The sequence below is a fragment of the Nicotiana tabacum genome, chromosome 19, assembly GCF_000715075.1.
Source record: "Nicotiana tabacum cultivar K326 chromosome 19, ASM71507v2, whole genome shotgun sequence".
NCBI lineage: Eukaryota > Viridiplantae > Streptophyta > Magnoliopsida > Solanales > Solanaceae > Nicotiana > Nicotiana tabacum.
The window spans coordinates 126,387,221-126,404,530 of NC_134098.1; the positions used below are offsets into that span (position 1 = coordinate 126,387,221).

General features: G+C 33.6%; 2 protein-coding genes across 2 annotated transcripts; one reads left to right on the top strand and one right to left on the bottom strand.

Moving 5' to 3' along the window:
- Positions 1-953: 953 nt before the first annotated feature.
- LOC107812047 (putative receptor-like protein kinase At5g18500) lies at positions 954-6,818 on the bottom strand. The gene is made up of 8 exons (XM_016637073.2): positions 6,044-6,818; positions 4,833-5,514; positions 4,638-4,742; positions 4,350-4,472; positions 4,108-4,278; positions 3,788-3,917; positions 2,457-2,669; positions 954-1,478 (listed from the first exon to the last, which is right to left on the bottom strand). The coding sequence occupies exons 2-8, from the start codon at positions 5,492-5,494 to the stop codon at positions 1,359-1,361; spliced, it is 1,524 nt and encodes a 507-aa protein (XP_016492559.2). The 5' UTR covers positions 5,495-5,514; positions 6,044-6,818; the 3' UTR covers positions 954-1,358.
- A 1,424-nt stretch (positions 6,819-8,242) lies between these two features.
- On the top strand, positions 8,243-9,855 carry LOC107812043 (beta-D-glucosyl crocetin beta-1,6-glucosyltransferase-like). Its single transcript, XM_016637068.2, has one exon. It carries the CDS (start codon positions 8,286-8,288, stop codon positions 9,732-9,734), a length of 1,449 nt encoding a protein of 482 aa, XP_016492554.1. The 5' UTR covers positions 8,243-8,285; the 3' UTR covers positions 9,735-9,855.
- Positions 9,856-17,310: the final 7,455 nt, after the last annotated feature.

A 17,310-nucleotide genomic window follows, 5' to 3' on the forward strand; every position in this document is an offset into this window, starting at 1 on the left:
TATTAATCAATATATTACATAACTTTCTTCGCGAGTCAAAACAACCACTGACGTTTGAGTATTGCATCAAGAATCCTTATTTGCGTGGACCACCTACTATTAAATATTATTTTTTAGAGGTATATAACACATATTGAACACCCTTTGTCGGAATTTTTTTACTTCTTTTAAATTTGAATACACTTAGAGAAATTCCTAGCTTCGCCACTGAAACTCCTGCTATGCGCGGGGTCCGGGAAAGAACCGAACCATAAAAGTCTATTATACGCAGTCTTACCTTGCATTTCTGCAAGAGGATATTTTCACAACTTGAACCCGCGACCTTCTGGTCACTTGGCAGCAACTTTACCAGTTAAGCCAAAGCTCCCCTTCAAATGCAGGGTAAGGCTGTAAGCTCGAACTAATTAACATAAAATAAAAAAAAAAAGTTGAAAAGACATACATAAAGTTGCAACAGATTATAGCAAAACCGAGGTTGAATGTTTTTAGGACTTTCCACTCTCGAGTCTTGAGGACAAAATAATGTATTAAGGGATTTCTCTGCCCAAAAAAAGTCTTTCAGACTCTAGTAAGGGGTGGATAATGGTGGTGGCTCTACCTGAATTGCAACTTGCAAGCAAAGAACTGTCAAACATTAATAATAATGCAAGTTCTTGCTTGTAACTAGAAAGCTTTGAGGAAAAATCAATTGTTGCATTACTAGGGACCAGCAGCTTCACCCACAGTAGTACTAATAATTACCAGTTGGAGTAGGTCCCTAAACTCACAAAGAAGCCCCAACAGCCTGTAAATCAGGTCCAACTCTTAGCTTTTCGCGTGAATCTCGACTGTTCCACTAGATATTTGTTATCTCCTACCAGCACAAGTATTGGGTATCTTACTCAACAAAACTTAGGCAAATGAGAAGGAATCACATAGTGCTTTTTGTCTGTACTGAGATTTGAACCATAGTATTCCTTTTAAGGAAAATAAATTATAGAAGTATTACTTAAATAATACTGAATACCAAAGAAAGAAATTCTTCTGTACACAACCCCCGCCCCCTGATTGTTTTCAGTTTAGTTACAAGACCATCAAGTCCACAACACAATTAACTCCCTATCTACTTTCATACAAGGAAAGAACCAAAATGGAAAAGAGGAAAAAGAAGGAAGAAAAACCGAGATACAAATAAAAGATAAGAAAGAATAGAACCCACCAAGGGAGAAGAAAAAGAAGAGTAGTCAATCTCTGATCAACAATATACCACCAGAAACAGTTCATCCTCCTACTCATTTGATCCGGTAGACTTCAGTATGGTGAAGCCTTTGTAAGTAATACGCTTCTCATTAACGACCAGAAAGCTGTGTCTAAGACTGTCATACTTTATGATTCCTTCTACTTTCTGACCTTGAATCTGGGTTGTCACTCTTGTCAGTGTCGTAATTCTGAGATTCACTCTCTGCGTTACCTGCTTGAGCTCTTCGTTGCCTTCGATCCTGCAGTCGCCAAAAATGAAAATGATACATAAGTTTCTCATTTGTTGTGCGTGAAAAATTTACTATAATTTTGTTCTTTCAGTTATATGTTCAATAGGTATGAGCAACACGTTGATCTAGTAAAGACAATTCCAGTTGATACATGCAGCAACATAAAGAATTCGGACATACACCAAGATGAACCGGAGACATTAAAGAAAAGAATACACATCCATTAAAGCATCCATGATGCTGCACCCTTTAACTTCTCCAATCTCCATCGCCTAGCAGTAAACTAAACCTCGAACAACTGGAAACTTATAGGATGACATGCTATTGCCCATCAATTGATGAGGGATAGAAGTGACTGAAACAAGGAGAGAAGTTTGTCCATCCTTGTTACCCTCATTTCAGAAACCATTCAATAAGGGATGAGCAATTGACAGGAAAAAATATTTTTTTACGAAGATATTGATACTGTTAGGCATATTTATCATCCGGTACCATCTCTATCCCATATCCAAATGACACACCTACAAACAAATAATAGGTGTCTTCACATGGATGTTTATTCATCATCCCTTTCTTTATCTACACCTCAGGAAACAAGTTGATATAAAGATTGTTATATCCCCCTCCATCAGTTGACTAAAAAGGAAGGTATTGTTAAGAGTCCAAGCTAGGAATCAAATATCTCCGCCACATCTAAGTCCCTACATAAGGGAAGAACATCCAAATACACAAGCCATTTTCATAAATTCTAGGACATGACTGTGCTTATCCAACAACTTCTACAAGCAATGCACATTGAATAAAATAAAACTGCTAGTAACCTCTGCAAATATAACACATCTGTTCAAACGACGATAAGGAATTGATTGTATCTAACAGGATCACAGTTTAACAAAATAAGAAACTTGAGGGCACAGTTCGCAGTGAAAAAATTTTGAGCTTCATGTGGCAATAGAAGAAAAGTGGAAACAGAAAGCAGATACCGACCTCTCTTGGTATGGGATATTCCTCTGATTCAAGCATACGAACAACTTGGCTCATCTTTGGTCTCTTGTCAGAATCTGGATCAACACATCTCAGAGCAGTCAGAAGGGCTCTTTTGAGAGCTCTTGTTGGTGGCCTTGATTCAATATTTGGATCTACTACTTCCTCTGAGCGTCTGCTTCCAACCATCATTTTCAACCAGTCAACAAGATTCACCTGCAACCAGAAAAGTTTAATATTTTAAGAGTATGTTCTTAGCGCAAAGATTGAGCAAAGAGAAGACCCACTCGCAACTTGACCATTTCCGGGTCAAAAATGAAATGAAGTCGTGTTAATTCTTTAGGATTCAAATCTGTGATCCCTAGTTGTTAAACACCTAATACTAGTGGGAAACTACACTAGTTTAAAGAATTAGTGCATTATGAAGCAAATTAACCAGAGAAGTAGGATATTGGTGAAAGGAAGTGGTGGGGGAGATTCAAGAGGAAATCAGCATCAATATATTCAGAGCCCAAAATGAAAAATAGATTTGCTTGACGAATCCTCAGCTAAAACTCAAGCTCTAGTTAGAATTATTACCAAGGTTGAGAAGATTCAGATATGATTCTACTAATATCTTGTGTACTAAAATAATTTCTGTGGACCATTGGTGGTGAAAGATCATAAAATTCAAATATTGACCAGCTTCCATTTGCCTTTCCATTGGACTTGATGGCATAAAGTAAGAGATTACTACTCCTTTTACCAATTAATGGAGAGCAGGAAGATATACCCATCAGCATCAGACTAGGACACTGGGTAGCTAAGATATTATGAATGTTGTCTTGATATATACAAAATATATTTCATTATGACATGGTGAAAAGAGACAAGACTTCCAAGCATCGTCTCGTAAAGCAACAAGAAATAGCAGAGCACGTTACCAGTATTAGCCTTTTGTTCAGAGAATGTAATGAATAGGGAACAAGGCTAAAGCATGGGACATTTTCTTAAACTATAATTTAGCAGAAGGCTGAGGTTTACGACAAGATCAATCCGCTGGAATCGGGTAGGATGAGATATATGTCTCAAAGATTTATAGCATGAGAACATTGGCTATCGTACATGGTATATCAAGAACAAGTAATCTGTAAAAAATCTGGGGAAACTGAATCGAAAATGCAAATGAGACATATATCAGAAAACCAGCAAGGCAAGTATATTAACAACGATCTATTCTGCTGAAGATCCGGGCACAATCATATTTACAGCTTCTTCAATAATTAGGATGCAGATTAGATATATAAGTCAGTGTGCTAATGAGATCTTAATATAAGGTACTAAAGATAGCAAACCTCTTGGGCCGGCCGGCCATAGTCCACGGGATCTCTTCCAGTGATTGCTTCTAACAGCACAACCCCAAAGCTATAAACATCACTCTTTTCATTTAAGAGACCAGTATTTGCATATTCAGGAGCCACATACCTGTCAAATATTTGAAAGGGCGTGAAATGATATAACAATGCTAAAAGTAGCACTTCTTTTTCATCTTTTTATACCAAAAGAGGAACAAAATAAGACGCCAGAAGTAGAAGATTGTAAAACCCAGAAGACCAAAACATGAAATTTACTCAAGCTGGAATTGAATCAAAACGAGCAGAAAGAGGAAACTAACCCAAAGGTACCCATGACTCGAGTTGTGATGTGACTTTTGCCCGCACCAAGCAGCTTGGCAAGACCAAAGTCAGAGACTTTAGCATTGAAGTCATCATCAATCAATATATTACTTGATTTTATGTCTCGATGAACAACTTTGGGCTCAATATTCTCATGCAAATAAGCAAGACTGCAAGAGATGATGGTACATCAAGAAATCTGTATTATTCCAAAAAATAGATTTAGCTTGAATGAACTTACGCTTTAGCTGTCCCAAGGAGAACCTTCACCCTAGCCTCCCAAGTGAGATACCCGTGATGTCGCATGGCTCCATGAAGCCACTGTTCCAAATTGCCATTGCTGACATACTCGTAAACCAGCATCCTGAGATCATGAATTAGAACATAGCATTTTCAAATGGTACGCAAGAAAGAACATAACACTCATTCTATTACAGCACAGGCGCGTGAAGGTAATGAAAAATCCAGAGCTTCATTTTCATGTCAAAAAAGGTATAGGACTATCCGAGACTTCCAGATGGGGAAATACCTGTGAGTTCCTTCAATGCAGTATCCTAGAAGGCGAACCAAATTTTTGTGACGCACGTGGCCGATGGCTTCAACCTCCACTTGGAACTCTTTCTCTGCTTGACCTCTGGGACAAAGATCTTAAATTCAAACTCAAGCCGTAACTAAAACAAACGGACCAGTAAGGAAAGCATATAATTTGATTATATCAACTCACAGATTGTTGAGGAGCTTCTTAATAGCTACAGGTGTTCCATTAATCAAACTTCCCCTGTAGACAACGCCATATCCACCCTCACCAAGAATATTCTCCTTTGAGAACCGGCTTGTTGCAACCTCAAGATCTCTCAATGTAAACCAGTGGCCCCAACCCAAGTGTGAAAATTCAGGTAATCCAGTTAGAGGAGAAGGAGCAGCTATTGGATGTGAATTATAAGCTTTATATGCAGTTTTGCATGAACTCCCTTCTTCTCCTGATTGTGACCCACAACAGTCCTTATCAATGTGATGGAAGGAATCCGATTGACTGCTGTTATCGCAGTTCTTTTTCCTCATTCCAAGATGAACCAAAACCTTGTCTGATTCTTTATCACTGGTTTTGTCATGAATAGTGAGAAGAATTCCATCACGTGGAGCAAATTCGTTTGTTGATACTTGCTCAACCCGAACTTCTTTAATTTCCTTAGAAACAGTAGGTATTTGGCTAATAGGGAGATTGTCTGTAGCTCTTTTTGACTTCCTCCGGAAAGTGAGATACAATGTTAACAATAAGAGGATGACCACTATGAAAATCCCAACAAGGATTCCAATCAATTGCCAGACCTTGAGACCAAACACAGCAGTTTTTTGCGATAAATCCTCCTTTAGATTAGAAGCCATCTTCTAGGATGTCAACAGACCTATAAAAATAGCATAAATTGAATGATGAACAGAAACTTTACACACAAAACGCACATCTAAGAAAGTATTAGTTCTATTAAACCCAATATGCAACTAAAGTTATAATTTTTATTTCTGAATTCTCTAATTGCAACTCCAAGTGAAACAGAAAATATAAGCACTTTTCCTTTTACTACCAATGAGTATAATCATGTTCACCATTTGTAAAATCTTCAAAAATTAACAATGAAGGTGGGAAGGAAGAAAAAGGGCATCCTACCAATGACTTTTGTTTTAAAAGGAAACACAGAAAGCAAACAGCAAATTCATAAACTGAGCCAGTCAACCAAGAGATCATATAACAGATCCACTAGTAGAGAATGTACAGCAACATAAACAAAAATCCCTTATGTAATTCCAGATGCCAATGTCAAGAAAATAAACAAGAAATGCAAAACAATGGGAACATACAGAGAAAAAAAAAGTTCATGATTTTGAGAGAAAAAGTGCATCACTTTGAGAAAGTTACAATTTTTATAATCCCCATACCTTCCTGAGATATACCCCCAAAACACAATCTTCAAAGACCAGATCTCAAGAACTCCATCATCACTCTCTTCCTCAAAAGGATGAACAAAAAGCCAATCCACAGATCTTGACCAAGAAAACCCAAGAAAGCCAATGCACTTACCAAATTCTAAGAACACACAAATAATAGACTCTCTTTAGAGCTACACAAGTTAAATACTAGCAAAACTAATAGTACAATCTTGTATCTGATTTTTCACAGCATTGGCAGATTAAAGTCCAAATCTAAGCTGAGATGGTGCTTTCTGAGACCACCACCTGCCCCTTCTGAAAGACAGTAAACCAGATGACAACAACAAAAGGGCTGAATTTGCAAAGAGACTAAAAATACATAGAATAATAAATGGTACAATCGGTATAAGGGTGCTTTTTAGAAATAGGAATATGACAGAGAAGGAAAGGAAAGATGGAGTTTTCAGTGGTAGGTGATAAGAGAAATTTGCCTTACAATTACAAACAGTAAAAGGGAAGTCATGGAACAGGTGCAAGCCAGCTTCTTAGTTGGCACCACCACACCATTTTTTTAAATTTCTTATGAATATGACTGATTATCAGGAAAAAAAAATATTTACTGCCATTAACATATAATACTACTATAAAACAAGAGAAATGTAATTATCATAGGAAAAAAGTATAATTGTTGGTCAAAGAAAGGAAGATGACAGTGTATTTGTTTGATGAGAAGGTAAGTAAGAGCGAGCGAGCGAGCTTCTATTGCCACAAATAAAGCTGACCCATTTAACAGAAATTCCTAAATTTTTCTTAAAATTCTGATACCATAAACTTGGCTTTTATTATTACCAAAAATCTTGGACAAAGGTGATGTAATAGAGTTATGTACTTATGGGTATGCATGCACACATCACCTGCAACTAAAAGTAGGGTAACTTTCTACAGTCTTTCCTTTTTTACTTTTACCTTACTTGTAGGGAGAAAAAGATAGTAGAAAGAAACAAGAAAACACAGTGGAAGTGGCAGTAAAATGGAAAAAGAGAAGAAAAAGTTAGGAAGTCTTTATTTGGGCATTGCCAGTAACTCACTGACTTGTGGTTTGGGTGGATGACATCCTGGACTGTTATAGACCTGTTGTGGACCAAGTCAAGAGCTCTCTTAATTTTCTTGCCTTTTTCAGGTTGTTTCAATTTTGAGGATCTTTTTATTTTATTTTTGTATTTACAGTTTTATACGTATCTTTTTTTCAGGGGTGAGTATACACCCAATTTACAGTTTTATAATCTCATCAATTTAGCACTATCAATGTATATAAGTGAAATTTTGTGAAATTTGTTCTGTAAAATTCAATTGTGAAAAATAATTGAACTTTACAGAACAATTTCACTTTTTTATATATACATTGATAGTGCTAAATTTTTTGCACAACTTCACTACCTAATTTGCGATTGAATATTAGTCTAAGCCACCTCGAATGATGTGAGCTGCATAGGAAGACCTACACATATTTTTTTCCACCGTCCACTCAATTAAAGGAATTGTGAAATTAATTACAAGTTTTATCTTATTAACCGCTCGTAATATTTAACTTACTAATAATATATTATGTACTTTTGAGTAAGTTTGGGAGATAGTTTGCTATTGTTTTGAAAATTATATTCTTTGAGAGTTGAATTTAAAAAAAGTCAACTCAAAAAGTTGTAAGAAAATGAATTTTTGAATTTAAGTATTTGTACATTTGAGACATTGCTATTGTAAGTTCAGTTATGTATATTTAAAAAAATTAGCTCATTATTCATGATCGTTACACTGAAACTTTTAAACCTTTCGAGCAGTATGAACATGCAAAATATTTTGAATCGGAGACCTAACTTGAGGTTGCATTTATTCACGTTCTCAAAGTCATTTACTTCTACTATACTTATAGTTGCAAAATCCTTGTCACCTATATCTAAATCTATACCACACTTTTATTCGTTACTCAACTTATTAATTAATCGTCTTCTAGATAAAAAGGTTGAAAGTTTATTTTATCAAACTTGGCTAAAAATCTTAAGATAGAAAAATTCCTAGAAATAATCTAATGACCAATCACTTTCACTAAGAAAATATTTTATGAATATTTTTTCCAATCACTCAACAATAATCACTTGATCACGTTTGCAGAAAAGCAAGTTTCACATTGACATAGAAACATACCTTTCATTTTCTATTCTTTTTTAGCAGCCATTTACCTTCGTTTATTAAAGGCATGCTCCGGGCAATACTATTAACTTCACAAACAGCCATAGCTAATCTGTTTTTATCATCCTTTTCGATTTTCATGGATACAGAACAAAGTATTTTAAGGGTACTGATGTTTCCATGGTTGGCTTATGGTCACATCTCTCCTTATTTAACTGTTGCCAAGAAACTTGCATGCAGGGGATTCTATGTATATCTCTGTTCTACGCCTGTGAATCTCAATTTTATTAAGAAAAAAATCCCTCAAAAATACTCCTTTTCAATTCAGTTGGTTGAATTTCATTTACCAGATTTACCCGAGCTTCCTCCTAGTTACCATACAACTAACGGCATCCCACCCCATCTAAATTACACCCTAAAAAAAGCCCTCAAAATGTCTAAACCTAATTTTTACAAAATCATAGAAAATTTAAAACCGAATATGTTAATCTATGATATATTGCAGCCATGGGCTAAGGAAGTTGCAAATTCATACAATATTCCAGCAGTCATGCTCTTGACTTTTTCTGCGGCTATGTTATCATACATTTTTCATCCAGTAAAAAAGCCGGGGACTGAATTTCCTTTCCCAGCTCTTTATTTGAGGGAAATTGAGCGACAACGAAGGGAAGAAATGATGGAAAAAGCTGCTAAAGAGAAGGATCCTGATGATAAGGACCCTTTCGCTGAAGAAGAAGAACCTATGAATAAGATAATACTGATGAGTACCTCGAGGGCAACAGAAGCCAAATACATCGATTACTTCACCGAGTTGATCCAATGGAAAATTGCACCAGTTGGTCCTCCAGTCCAAGAAACAACAAATGAATATGATGGGGACCTAGATGATGATCTCATTGATTGGCTAGGAAAGAAATATGAGAATTCAACTGTATTTGTCTCCTTTGGAAGCCAGTATTTCTTGAGTAAAGAAGATTTGGAAGAAATAGCTTTAGGATTGGAACTTAGCAATGTTAACTTCATATGGGTTGTAAGATTTCCAAAGGGTGAAGAAGTTAGAGTTGAAGAAGCACTACCAGAAGGTTTTCTTGAAAGAATTGGAGATAGGGGAAGGGTTGTGAATGGATGGGCACCACAACTAAGAATTCTAAGTCATCCCAGTACTGGAGGATTTGTAAGTCATTGTGGTTGGAATTCTGTAATGGAAAGTATAGATTTTGGTGTGCCTATTATAGCTTTGCCCATGCATCTTGATCAGCCAATAAATGCTAGGCTGATTGTGGAACTTGGAGTCGCAATGGAGATTGTTAGAGATGATGAAGGTAAAGTTCACAGAGGAGAGGTAGCACAAGTTGTTAAAAGTGTAATTTACGAGAAAACAGGGGAAAATCTAAGGAATAAAGTTAGAGAAATTAGTGAAAATTTGAACCAGGAAAGAGAGGAAGAAATGGATGCAGCCGTTGGAGAGCTAGTACAACTTTGCAAAACTAGCAAGTCCAATAATATGATGTTGTAATTCATGAACAGATATTGTTTCTGATTGCTTTCAAAATAATCAGGTTCGAAGGATTACATAACTAAAATCTTTTGTCGTGGTTATTTTTTTATACTCTTACTAGTCACTGGACATTTCCAAGTTATTTTTTATAATATGTTGAATAATCACATGAGATTATTGAAACATGTTTTTGAGTAATAAACAAAAGGTAAGAAGTAATTGTCATCAATTCATCATAGACAATCTCTTTGACAAGCTAATTTAAAATAGTAATTATAAAACTTATCATATTCAGTACATTCGAGTAATATATTCAGCATTGTATAAAACATCTAATAAGGACGTATCAAACACTTCCTCAACATTTCTTCCTCCTAGCACAAAAAAAAGACTATTCATAAGTGAGACATGAGAGATATACATTCAACACCGATAAATAAGAATGCATACTATATTATTTCTTTGATCATTATTTCAAATGCACCATGAAATTGATAACGCCAATGAGAGTAGAAAACAAAGTAAATTAAACATTTATAAATATGAATAGATAATATACCATAAAAATATTTAACGTATAATTCCCACTTATCAATATCACCAGGGCAACTAATAATTCTGAACATATGAAAGATGAAATTTAGGGAATCAAACTAAAAAAAAAACATTAATACAAACTGTCAACTACAAAACTCAACAAATTCACTGAGCTCATCACTGCTATAATTTAATCAAAAAAAATTTGGGTAAAACGAGCGGTGTCACAATCAAAAAAGCAATTAGAGAGAATTGGAAAGAAGATAAAAAAGAGGGTAAAAAGGTTGGGACTATTTTCATATACCGTTGAAAACTACTAAATAGGTGAAGGATGATTTTAACCTTTAAGATTGTGGAAGTTGAAAAGCTGGAAATTTTGGATTTAAAATTTTGAAACGTGTCTTTCCTATTTATCATGCAATTAAATAATTTTGAAATGGTATCTTTGTTTGTCCTTATTTATTATGGGGCTTCAATTAAAGCCTTAAATCTTGTGAAACACTGAAGAAATAATTATTGAGATATTTATTCTTACAATAAGATAAAGTAAATGAAAAGTAGAGAAAAAGTAAAAAAAAAACGGATAGAATTTAGAATGCAGAGAAGTAAAAGCTGACGATATGAAGGGGTGTTAACTTCTTCTCCTTCCAATTAATTTTCTTAATTATTCTTATTAGAATGTATATTCACACTTTTATACAAAAATATTTTCCAACTAATATTTGATTGAAGGGTAAAGTAGTCACTTAGTTTTTAATGGGTAAATTTATAAATTAACTTTTGACTTGGGAGTGTTTCCATTTTTAGTATAGTATGATGATAGGACGATATACTTAATCTATTAATATCTGTAGATTGGATCAAGAAACTACGTTCCTCTCTCACTCTGTTATTTTTCAGTTAGAAACATGATGTTTGATTGGAAGTTATTTCATGACACGGTAAGTTACTAATCCACCAAAAAAATATGATTACAGAAACTAAGCTGAAGAATTAAATCAAGGAACAGGAACAAGAATTATATACTTCAAGGGAATAGAAATCACAATATAGAAATTTGCTCGTAAGTCCAACTTTGATTCTAAGAGGAAGATGTATAGATGGACAGAGAGAGGAGTTACTTTTATGTTCGTGCCGATAGAAAACAAAGAGCACTTCATCACATGTTTAAATTGATTGCTCCCCTCTTTATTTTCAATCCTGTGACAATTTTTTATTTTGAATCAATAACTTTTAAACATATGGTTATTATACCTGTGACAGAAAATGAGTTTTTGAATTTCATGATCACTATACTGAAACTTTTAAACCCTTCAAGCAATATGAACATACAAAATATTTTGAATAGGGAGGTTGAATTTACTCACATTCTCAAAATTATTTACTTGTACTACACATGTAGTTGCAAAAAAACTTGTGACCTATATCTAGAATCTAGATCTCCATTTTTTGGCATGCCATACCATAATAGGCTTAGCTTCATGCATCCACCTTGCATCACTAAAAAAGTAATGTCTCAACAAGTTAACTAATACAACTAATCCAAAAAGATCAGTCTAAAGTTTCCAACCAACCCATTTAGATCGTATATAGGGTATTAAAGACGAAATATTCCTCTTTTAATTTATTTTTATTATTGTTGGAAGTGGGGACCTAAAGAGTAAGGACAGAATATGAATAGGAAAAGAGGTTAAAGATGAGAGATTTTTAAGTAAGTTCATTTCATGCACGCAGTTAAGTCCTTGATTCTCAAGATTCAACTTTAATTGACCTTACCTCATATGAATAATGGAGTAATTTGTCTTTTACAATAGAAAACAGAGAAATATGAAGACCAGAAAATCTTGTTATAGGAAATAGGAAGACTAAGCAAACTTGATATTCAATGATTAAGTACATAATATCACAGGTACCACAGTAACAACTCAATTTGAATAATGATAAAAAACTATGCACTATTTGATGACATGGAAACTTGTCTATCCGTTTGGTTCAAGGGTAATGTGGATTATTTCGGTGTAAATTTTAGAATTAATTTTACCCCATATTTGGTTTGAGGTAGTAATTAGAATGGGTATTATTTTAATATCAAAATCTTTGTATAACTTATCCTCCGCAAAATATAGGATAAGTTATTCAGATTATATTCCTGATAATTATATAAAATCCCAAAATTATAATCATGTGATATCTGGATTTTGAATCAAAGGATTAGTCTCTCGGGAAGTGAGTTCCTTAATCGAAGATGTCGTGCAAAATTTATCTTGCGGATTAGTCTCATGGTTCAATTCTTATTAATACTATAAGCCACGAAAAGATTATTTCTAACACAAGAAGTTCATATAATATATAGAGTAGCTGGTGAAGCAATAAACGTATAAAACCATAAACCACTAGAAAATATTCTTATACAATTTTTAACTCTGCAATAAATTGATGTTCATTAATAGACTGATCCAAATATTAACTATCCAACATTAAAAGGTAACTCTCGAATTGGGTTAACACCTACTAACTAATATGGACCCGAGCTTTAACAAAGCAAAGTACTCTAACGTTTTAGCTAGCAGTTGAGAAATTAAAGAAAGAAAAAAGAGAAAGTCACTTTTTCTAATCTTGTTTAAACTGTCGGTTAATTTTTTAAATAGTAATACTGCTAATCATGAGGAATCTAATTTGCTAAAAGAACTCAAATGAAAGATGAAGGATCTGCCTTATAGTTGAAACTAATATTAACTTAAGATATTATATGACAGAAAGAATATATTATCCTAATATACGAAGGGACCATTGCCCTACATTTGTAGGCTATACAACGCAAATGGTTCGTTATAAGAAATTTAATAAGGGCTAATAGGGTCCCTTAGGTCCATAGCACCATCCCTGTCTCAAATTTAAAAATTCTTTGGATCACAGTTCTTGAAAAGATTAAGCAAAATAATACTATCATGGTTTGGCCGACCGCATTAACTTAGGAATTATCATAAATAAATTATCTCATTATTGTGACAGTCTTTGAAGCTACCTTCCATAAAATATTTCAATAATAATCAAATCATTGGCAGCCACCAGGAATTAAATTAATGAGGTTAATCTTAAGTTAGGACCCGCTCAAAATAGCTACACCTGTTACTAAACTTTTAATTTCCTTAATAATTTTTTTTATTTTTTATATTGTTTTATATTCTTATGTTTTTCCCTTATAATTATTTGTATCAACCAACACCCAAGGGTGTGGCCAAAATAAAGTGAAGTGAAAACCAAGGAAGACAAGAATTTAAAGTAATCTTACTTGAGGCAAAATATGTTAGATAATTTTGTTTATATGCTTAAATCTTGGAGAACAACGTTACTTAATATGATTGAAATATAGATAAATTGACTCGGATGCATGGAAAATAAGAGACACTTTGAGCCAGTTTGGATGCACCTTATATAAAATAATTCCTTCCTCTAGACAATTTTTTTGTTGAAGCCTATAAGCAACATTTTTCTTCAAAATAAGTTCTTTAATTTGTTCTATTGCGACTAATGCTGAATCAACCAAAAAAAAGTTGCTCAAATTTTAAAAGCCCCAATTTAGCTCGTCAAAGCAGTTGTGTTAGGTATTTTTAAAGGCCTAATTCATAAAATACTGTCTAAGCAATATCTTCAAAACCGGTTAATAGAAGATTTTACTAATAATATTTCGCCATCCTGTTCTCAGAAAATTCACCGTCCAGCTGGTATGAATTTTTTTCTGAGGACAAAAGGTTTTCCACCCTGTTTCCAAAAAAAATTATTAAAAATAGCAAATACTCAGTTTTAGTTGCATTGTCTTTTTCCCTTCTCTTTTTTAAATTTCCTAACCCTTTTTTTCCTTTTCAAATCTCTAATATTCTAGGTCATGAATAATATGGATTGATTAAATTAAACACTTACTAAAAGTGATGTGCACGTCAAATAGTCCGACATAGATACAGCATACCTGGTTCTTAATTAGTACTACTTGATTTGATTTATTATTAGAAGGCATCGTAATGTTTATTTGGTTAGTATTTTTTATGTTGTTGGTCAAAGAATCTAAAATTTTACAGAATCTAAACTGTAAGAGCTGCCTGCCTATTGCCTAATGCTACAGTTGGAAACTCTGGTGTTCTATGTACCAAATGAGTTGATTCCTGTGGGAATATTTGGTAATTGACTTGCATTTTTTTTTTATTTGGTCAACCCAAATTTCAAATTAAACGTTAAAAGTTTTGCATATTTTTAGTCGTCCTGCAAAAATTGGTAGTTTTGATAATATAATCACTAGAACTCATGCCATTACCATGTTATCGTTGGATCATGGTGTATGGCACAATTTCTTAAGGATTTTGCTAAATCAGATAAAATGCATATTCAGAAAGAAGTAGAATTTTCAGGTAAAATCTTGTTACTTTTAAGTTAATTTTCTCTCTCCGTCCCCCTCCCCGCCACCCCCGCCGAAAAAAAAATTGAAGACGAACACACTTATGGGTATGCTAGTAATTAGAGAATTATTATATACCCTTTTATTTAATTACATTTCGGGTTGTTTATTTCACTAATTATGCCAATTGTTACTCGAAGATCATATTAATTATATTCTTTAATTTCAATTTTCGTTTTTTGAGTACATTGGCAAAGAAGCAAGATGACAGTTGGCAATTTGTTAAAACAAATTGATTTAAAATGTTGAAGCAAGCAACATCACAATTTGATTTGTTATCCGCGCATTGCGTGGTTATACTATTTAGTAATCCTTATTAAGAATCAAGGAATAAGATTGCGGACGTTAATTACGGGTAAATCATTTTCATTTGTCATTTGTGGCACGGGATAACCCCTACAACAAATTAAGCTTTTCTACATGCGTCACAAATCAAATCTCATACTACTACTACTACTAGCCTAGCGTTGTACTAGCTAGAAACCAATGTGTCCCTTTCTCTTTCTTTTCCTCCATTAAATCTTTACTTCTTTTCACATGACTCAACCTTTGCTCTCTTTTCCGCATTAAATTTCTCCCCATCACATGATTTTTGTTCAATTTAACTTTTAAGTGTCAAATAAATATACAGATAGGTATTTCTAATTTAAACGGACTAGTATATCAAAGAATGATCGAAAGGACCAACTTCATGTGTGATTGCAGTCAGAGGCAGATCCAGAATTTGAATATTGTGAATTTTGATTGACAATTCTACCATATTCTATCTAATTTAATTGATTCAAAATTTATTATTTTATATGTATTTAATGAATTTTTGGACAAAAATATAAATTATGAGTGAAAATTATGGGTTCAGATGAACCTATAGTCTCTACACTAAATACACTCCCGATTGCAGTAAATGCAAGGAAGAAATTAAACCGATAAAAATCGATGGTTAAGATTGATTTCATGTGAAGAAACTACATCATGGAACTTCAATTTTCCCTTTTAACTCTTTTCCTTTGTAGATGACATACCTTTGTCTCTTCTGCAAGACTTTTTCCCCTAAAGTTCTAGAGAGAAAAAAAAGTTGAGAACGGCGATGTGTTTAGGTAAGGTAATAATAATAATGATTAGCAAGTGGATTGTCATATTCTCTAATTGAACAATAGAGGTTACTTAGTCAATGTTGTTATTAGGATTAGACAAAGAAATCCCACCAGTTTTTGTTGATTGGAAAGACATTTGCCACACATATAATCATATATGATAATTAATTAAAGTCAACTTTATAATTAGTGACAGCAAAAAACCATAAAACTAGAAAATCACACCAGAAAGTCCTAAATCTTTTTATTCTCAGTTCTCAAACTTCCAGAAATCAAGAAACACGGGTTTCATGTTGAAAAGGTATGACCAAATTTTCCTCTTTTATTTTAATTACTAATAGTGTTGTTATTTAAACTAGAAACCCAATAGCATTCTGAAATATACTAATAATCTAGTCATGTTACGTGTATAGTTTTGATTGTTTATCTAACAAATTCGCGCAAAATCAAATTTTAATAACGAAATGCCATGTTACAATGTTTCCTCTAACAACCAATAACATTAATAATCAATGTTTCTAATCTAACATATCGGTCTAACAGTAAACAGTCCAAGATAAAACAGTGATTACTATTTTTAAAACATGTTTTAGGAGGAAGGAACTTTATTCTTTTTCTGAGTTTTATTTAGAGGAACAACAACGTAGCAAGATTTAGTGCGAGCAGTATCGTCCCATTACTACAACTCGATTTGTATATATATGAGTTTGTGACAGTCTCTGCTTCGAGGGATACTTAAAATAAATATCCCATTAATGCAATAAAAAAATTTACAGAAATAAATGTGATAAATTACATTATATTAGATGTCGATTGAAGGAGACAGTGAGATATTACTGGGGCATATTCATGGATTGCCTTGCTAATAATTGGATTACATAATTGATTATGGGATCTTAACAGTACGAACCGCTGTGTTTGGTTAAGTGAAAGGGTTATATGCTCTGCTTAACACGATTAGACATCAATCTATCTTTCTATTTTTCTTTTTCATTTTCAATCCAATCACTTGAAGGTCTAATCTTTGGAATTAATTAGAAGTATCAGAATATATAAGATAGTCACCCATTTGATAGAGATGCACACCATAATTTGGGGAAGGACCGAAGGATGAAAGGTGCCAGTTTTTATATTTATATTAGGCGAATTGCACCTAGTTGAGAATAATGATAGTGACATAACAACTTCAATGAGTATTCCCGTCTCTGGCTCAGACCCTTAATTTCCCAAATTTATCGGAAAAAAATAAAATATAGCCCGAATTACGACTAGTAATTAAAAAATAGCCATAATTTTAAAAGTAATCGAAATTTATCAATTTTTTCATGTAAAGATAAAACCTGAACAAAAACACCCTTAAAATCCGGAAAGATTCCATTATAATATGCTGGAGTTCGAATTTTTTACATATGAGCTTCCAGCATAATGTGTTGGGGGTCCAACATAATATGCGGGAAGTTTATATACATGAGCTCCATAATTCCGCATATTATGTTGGAACTTTCCGTGTGGT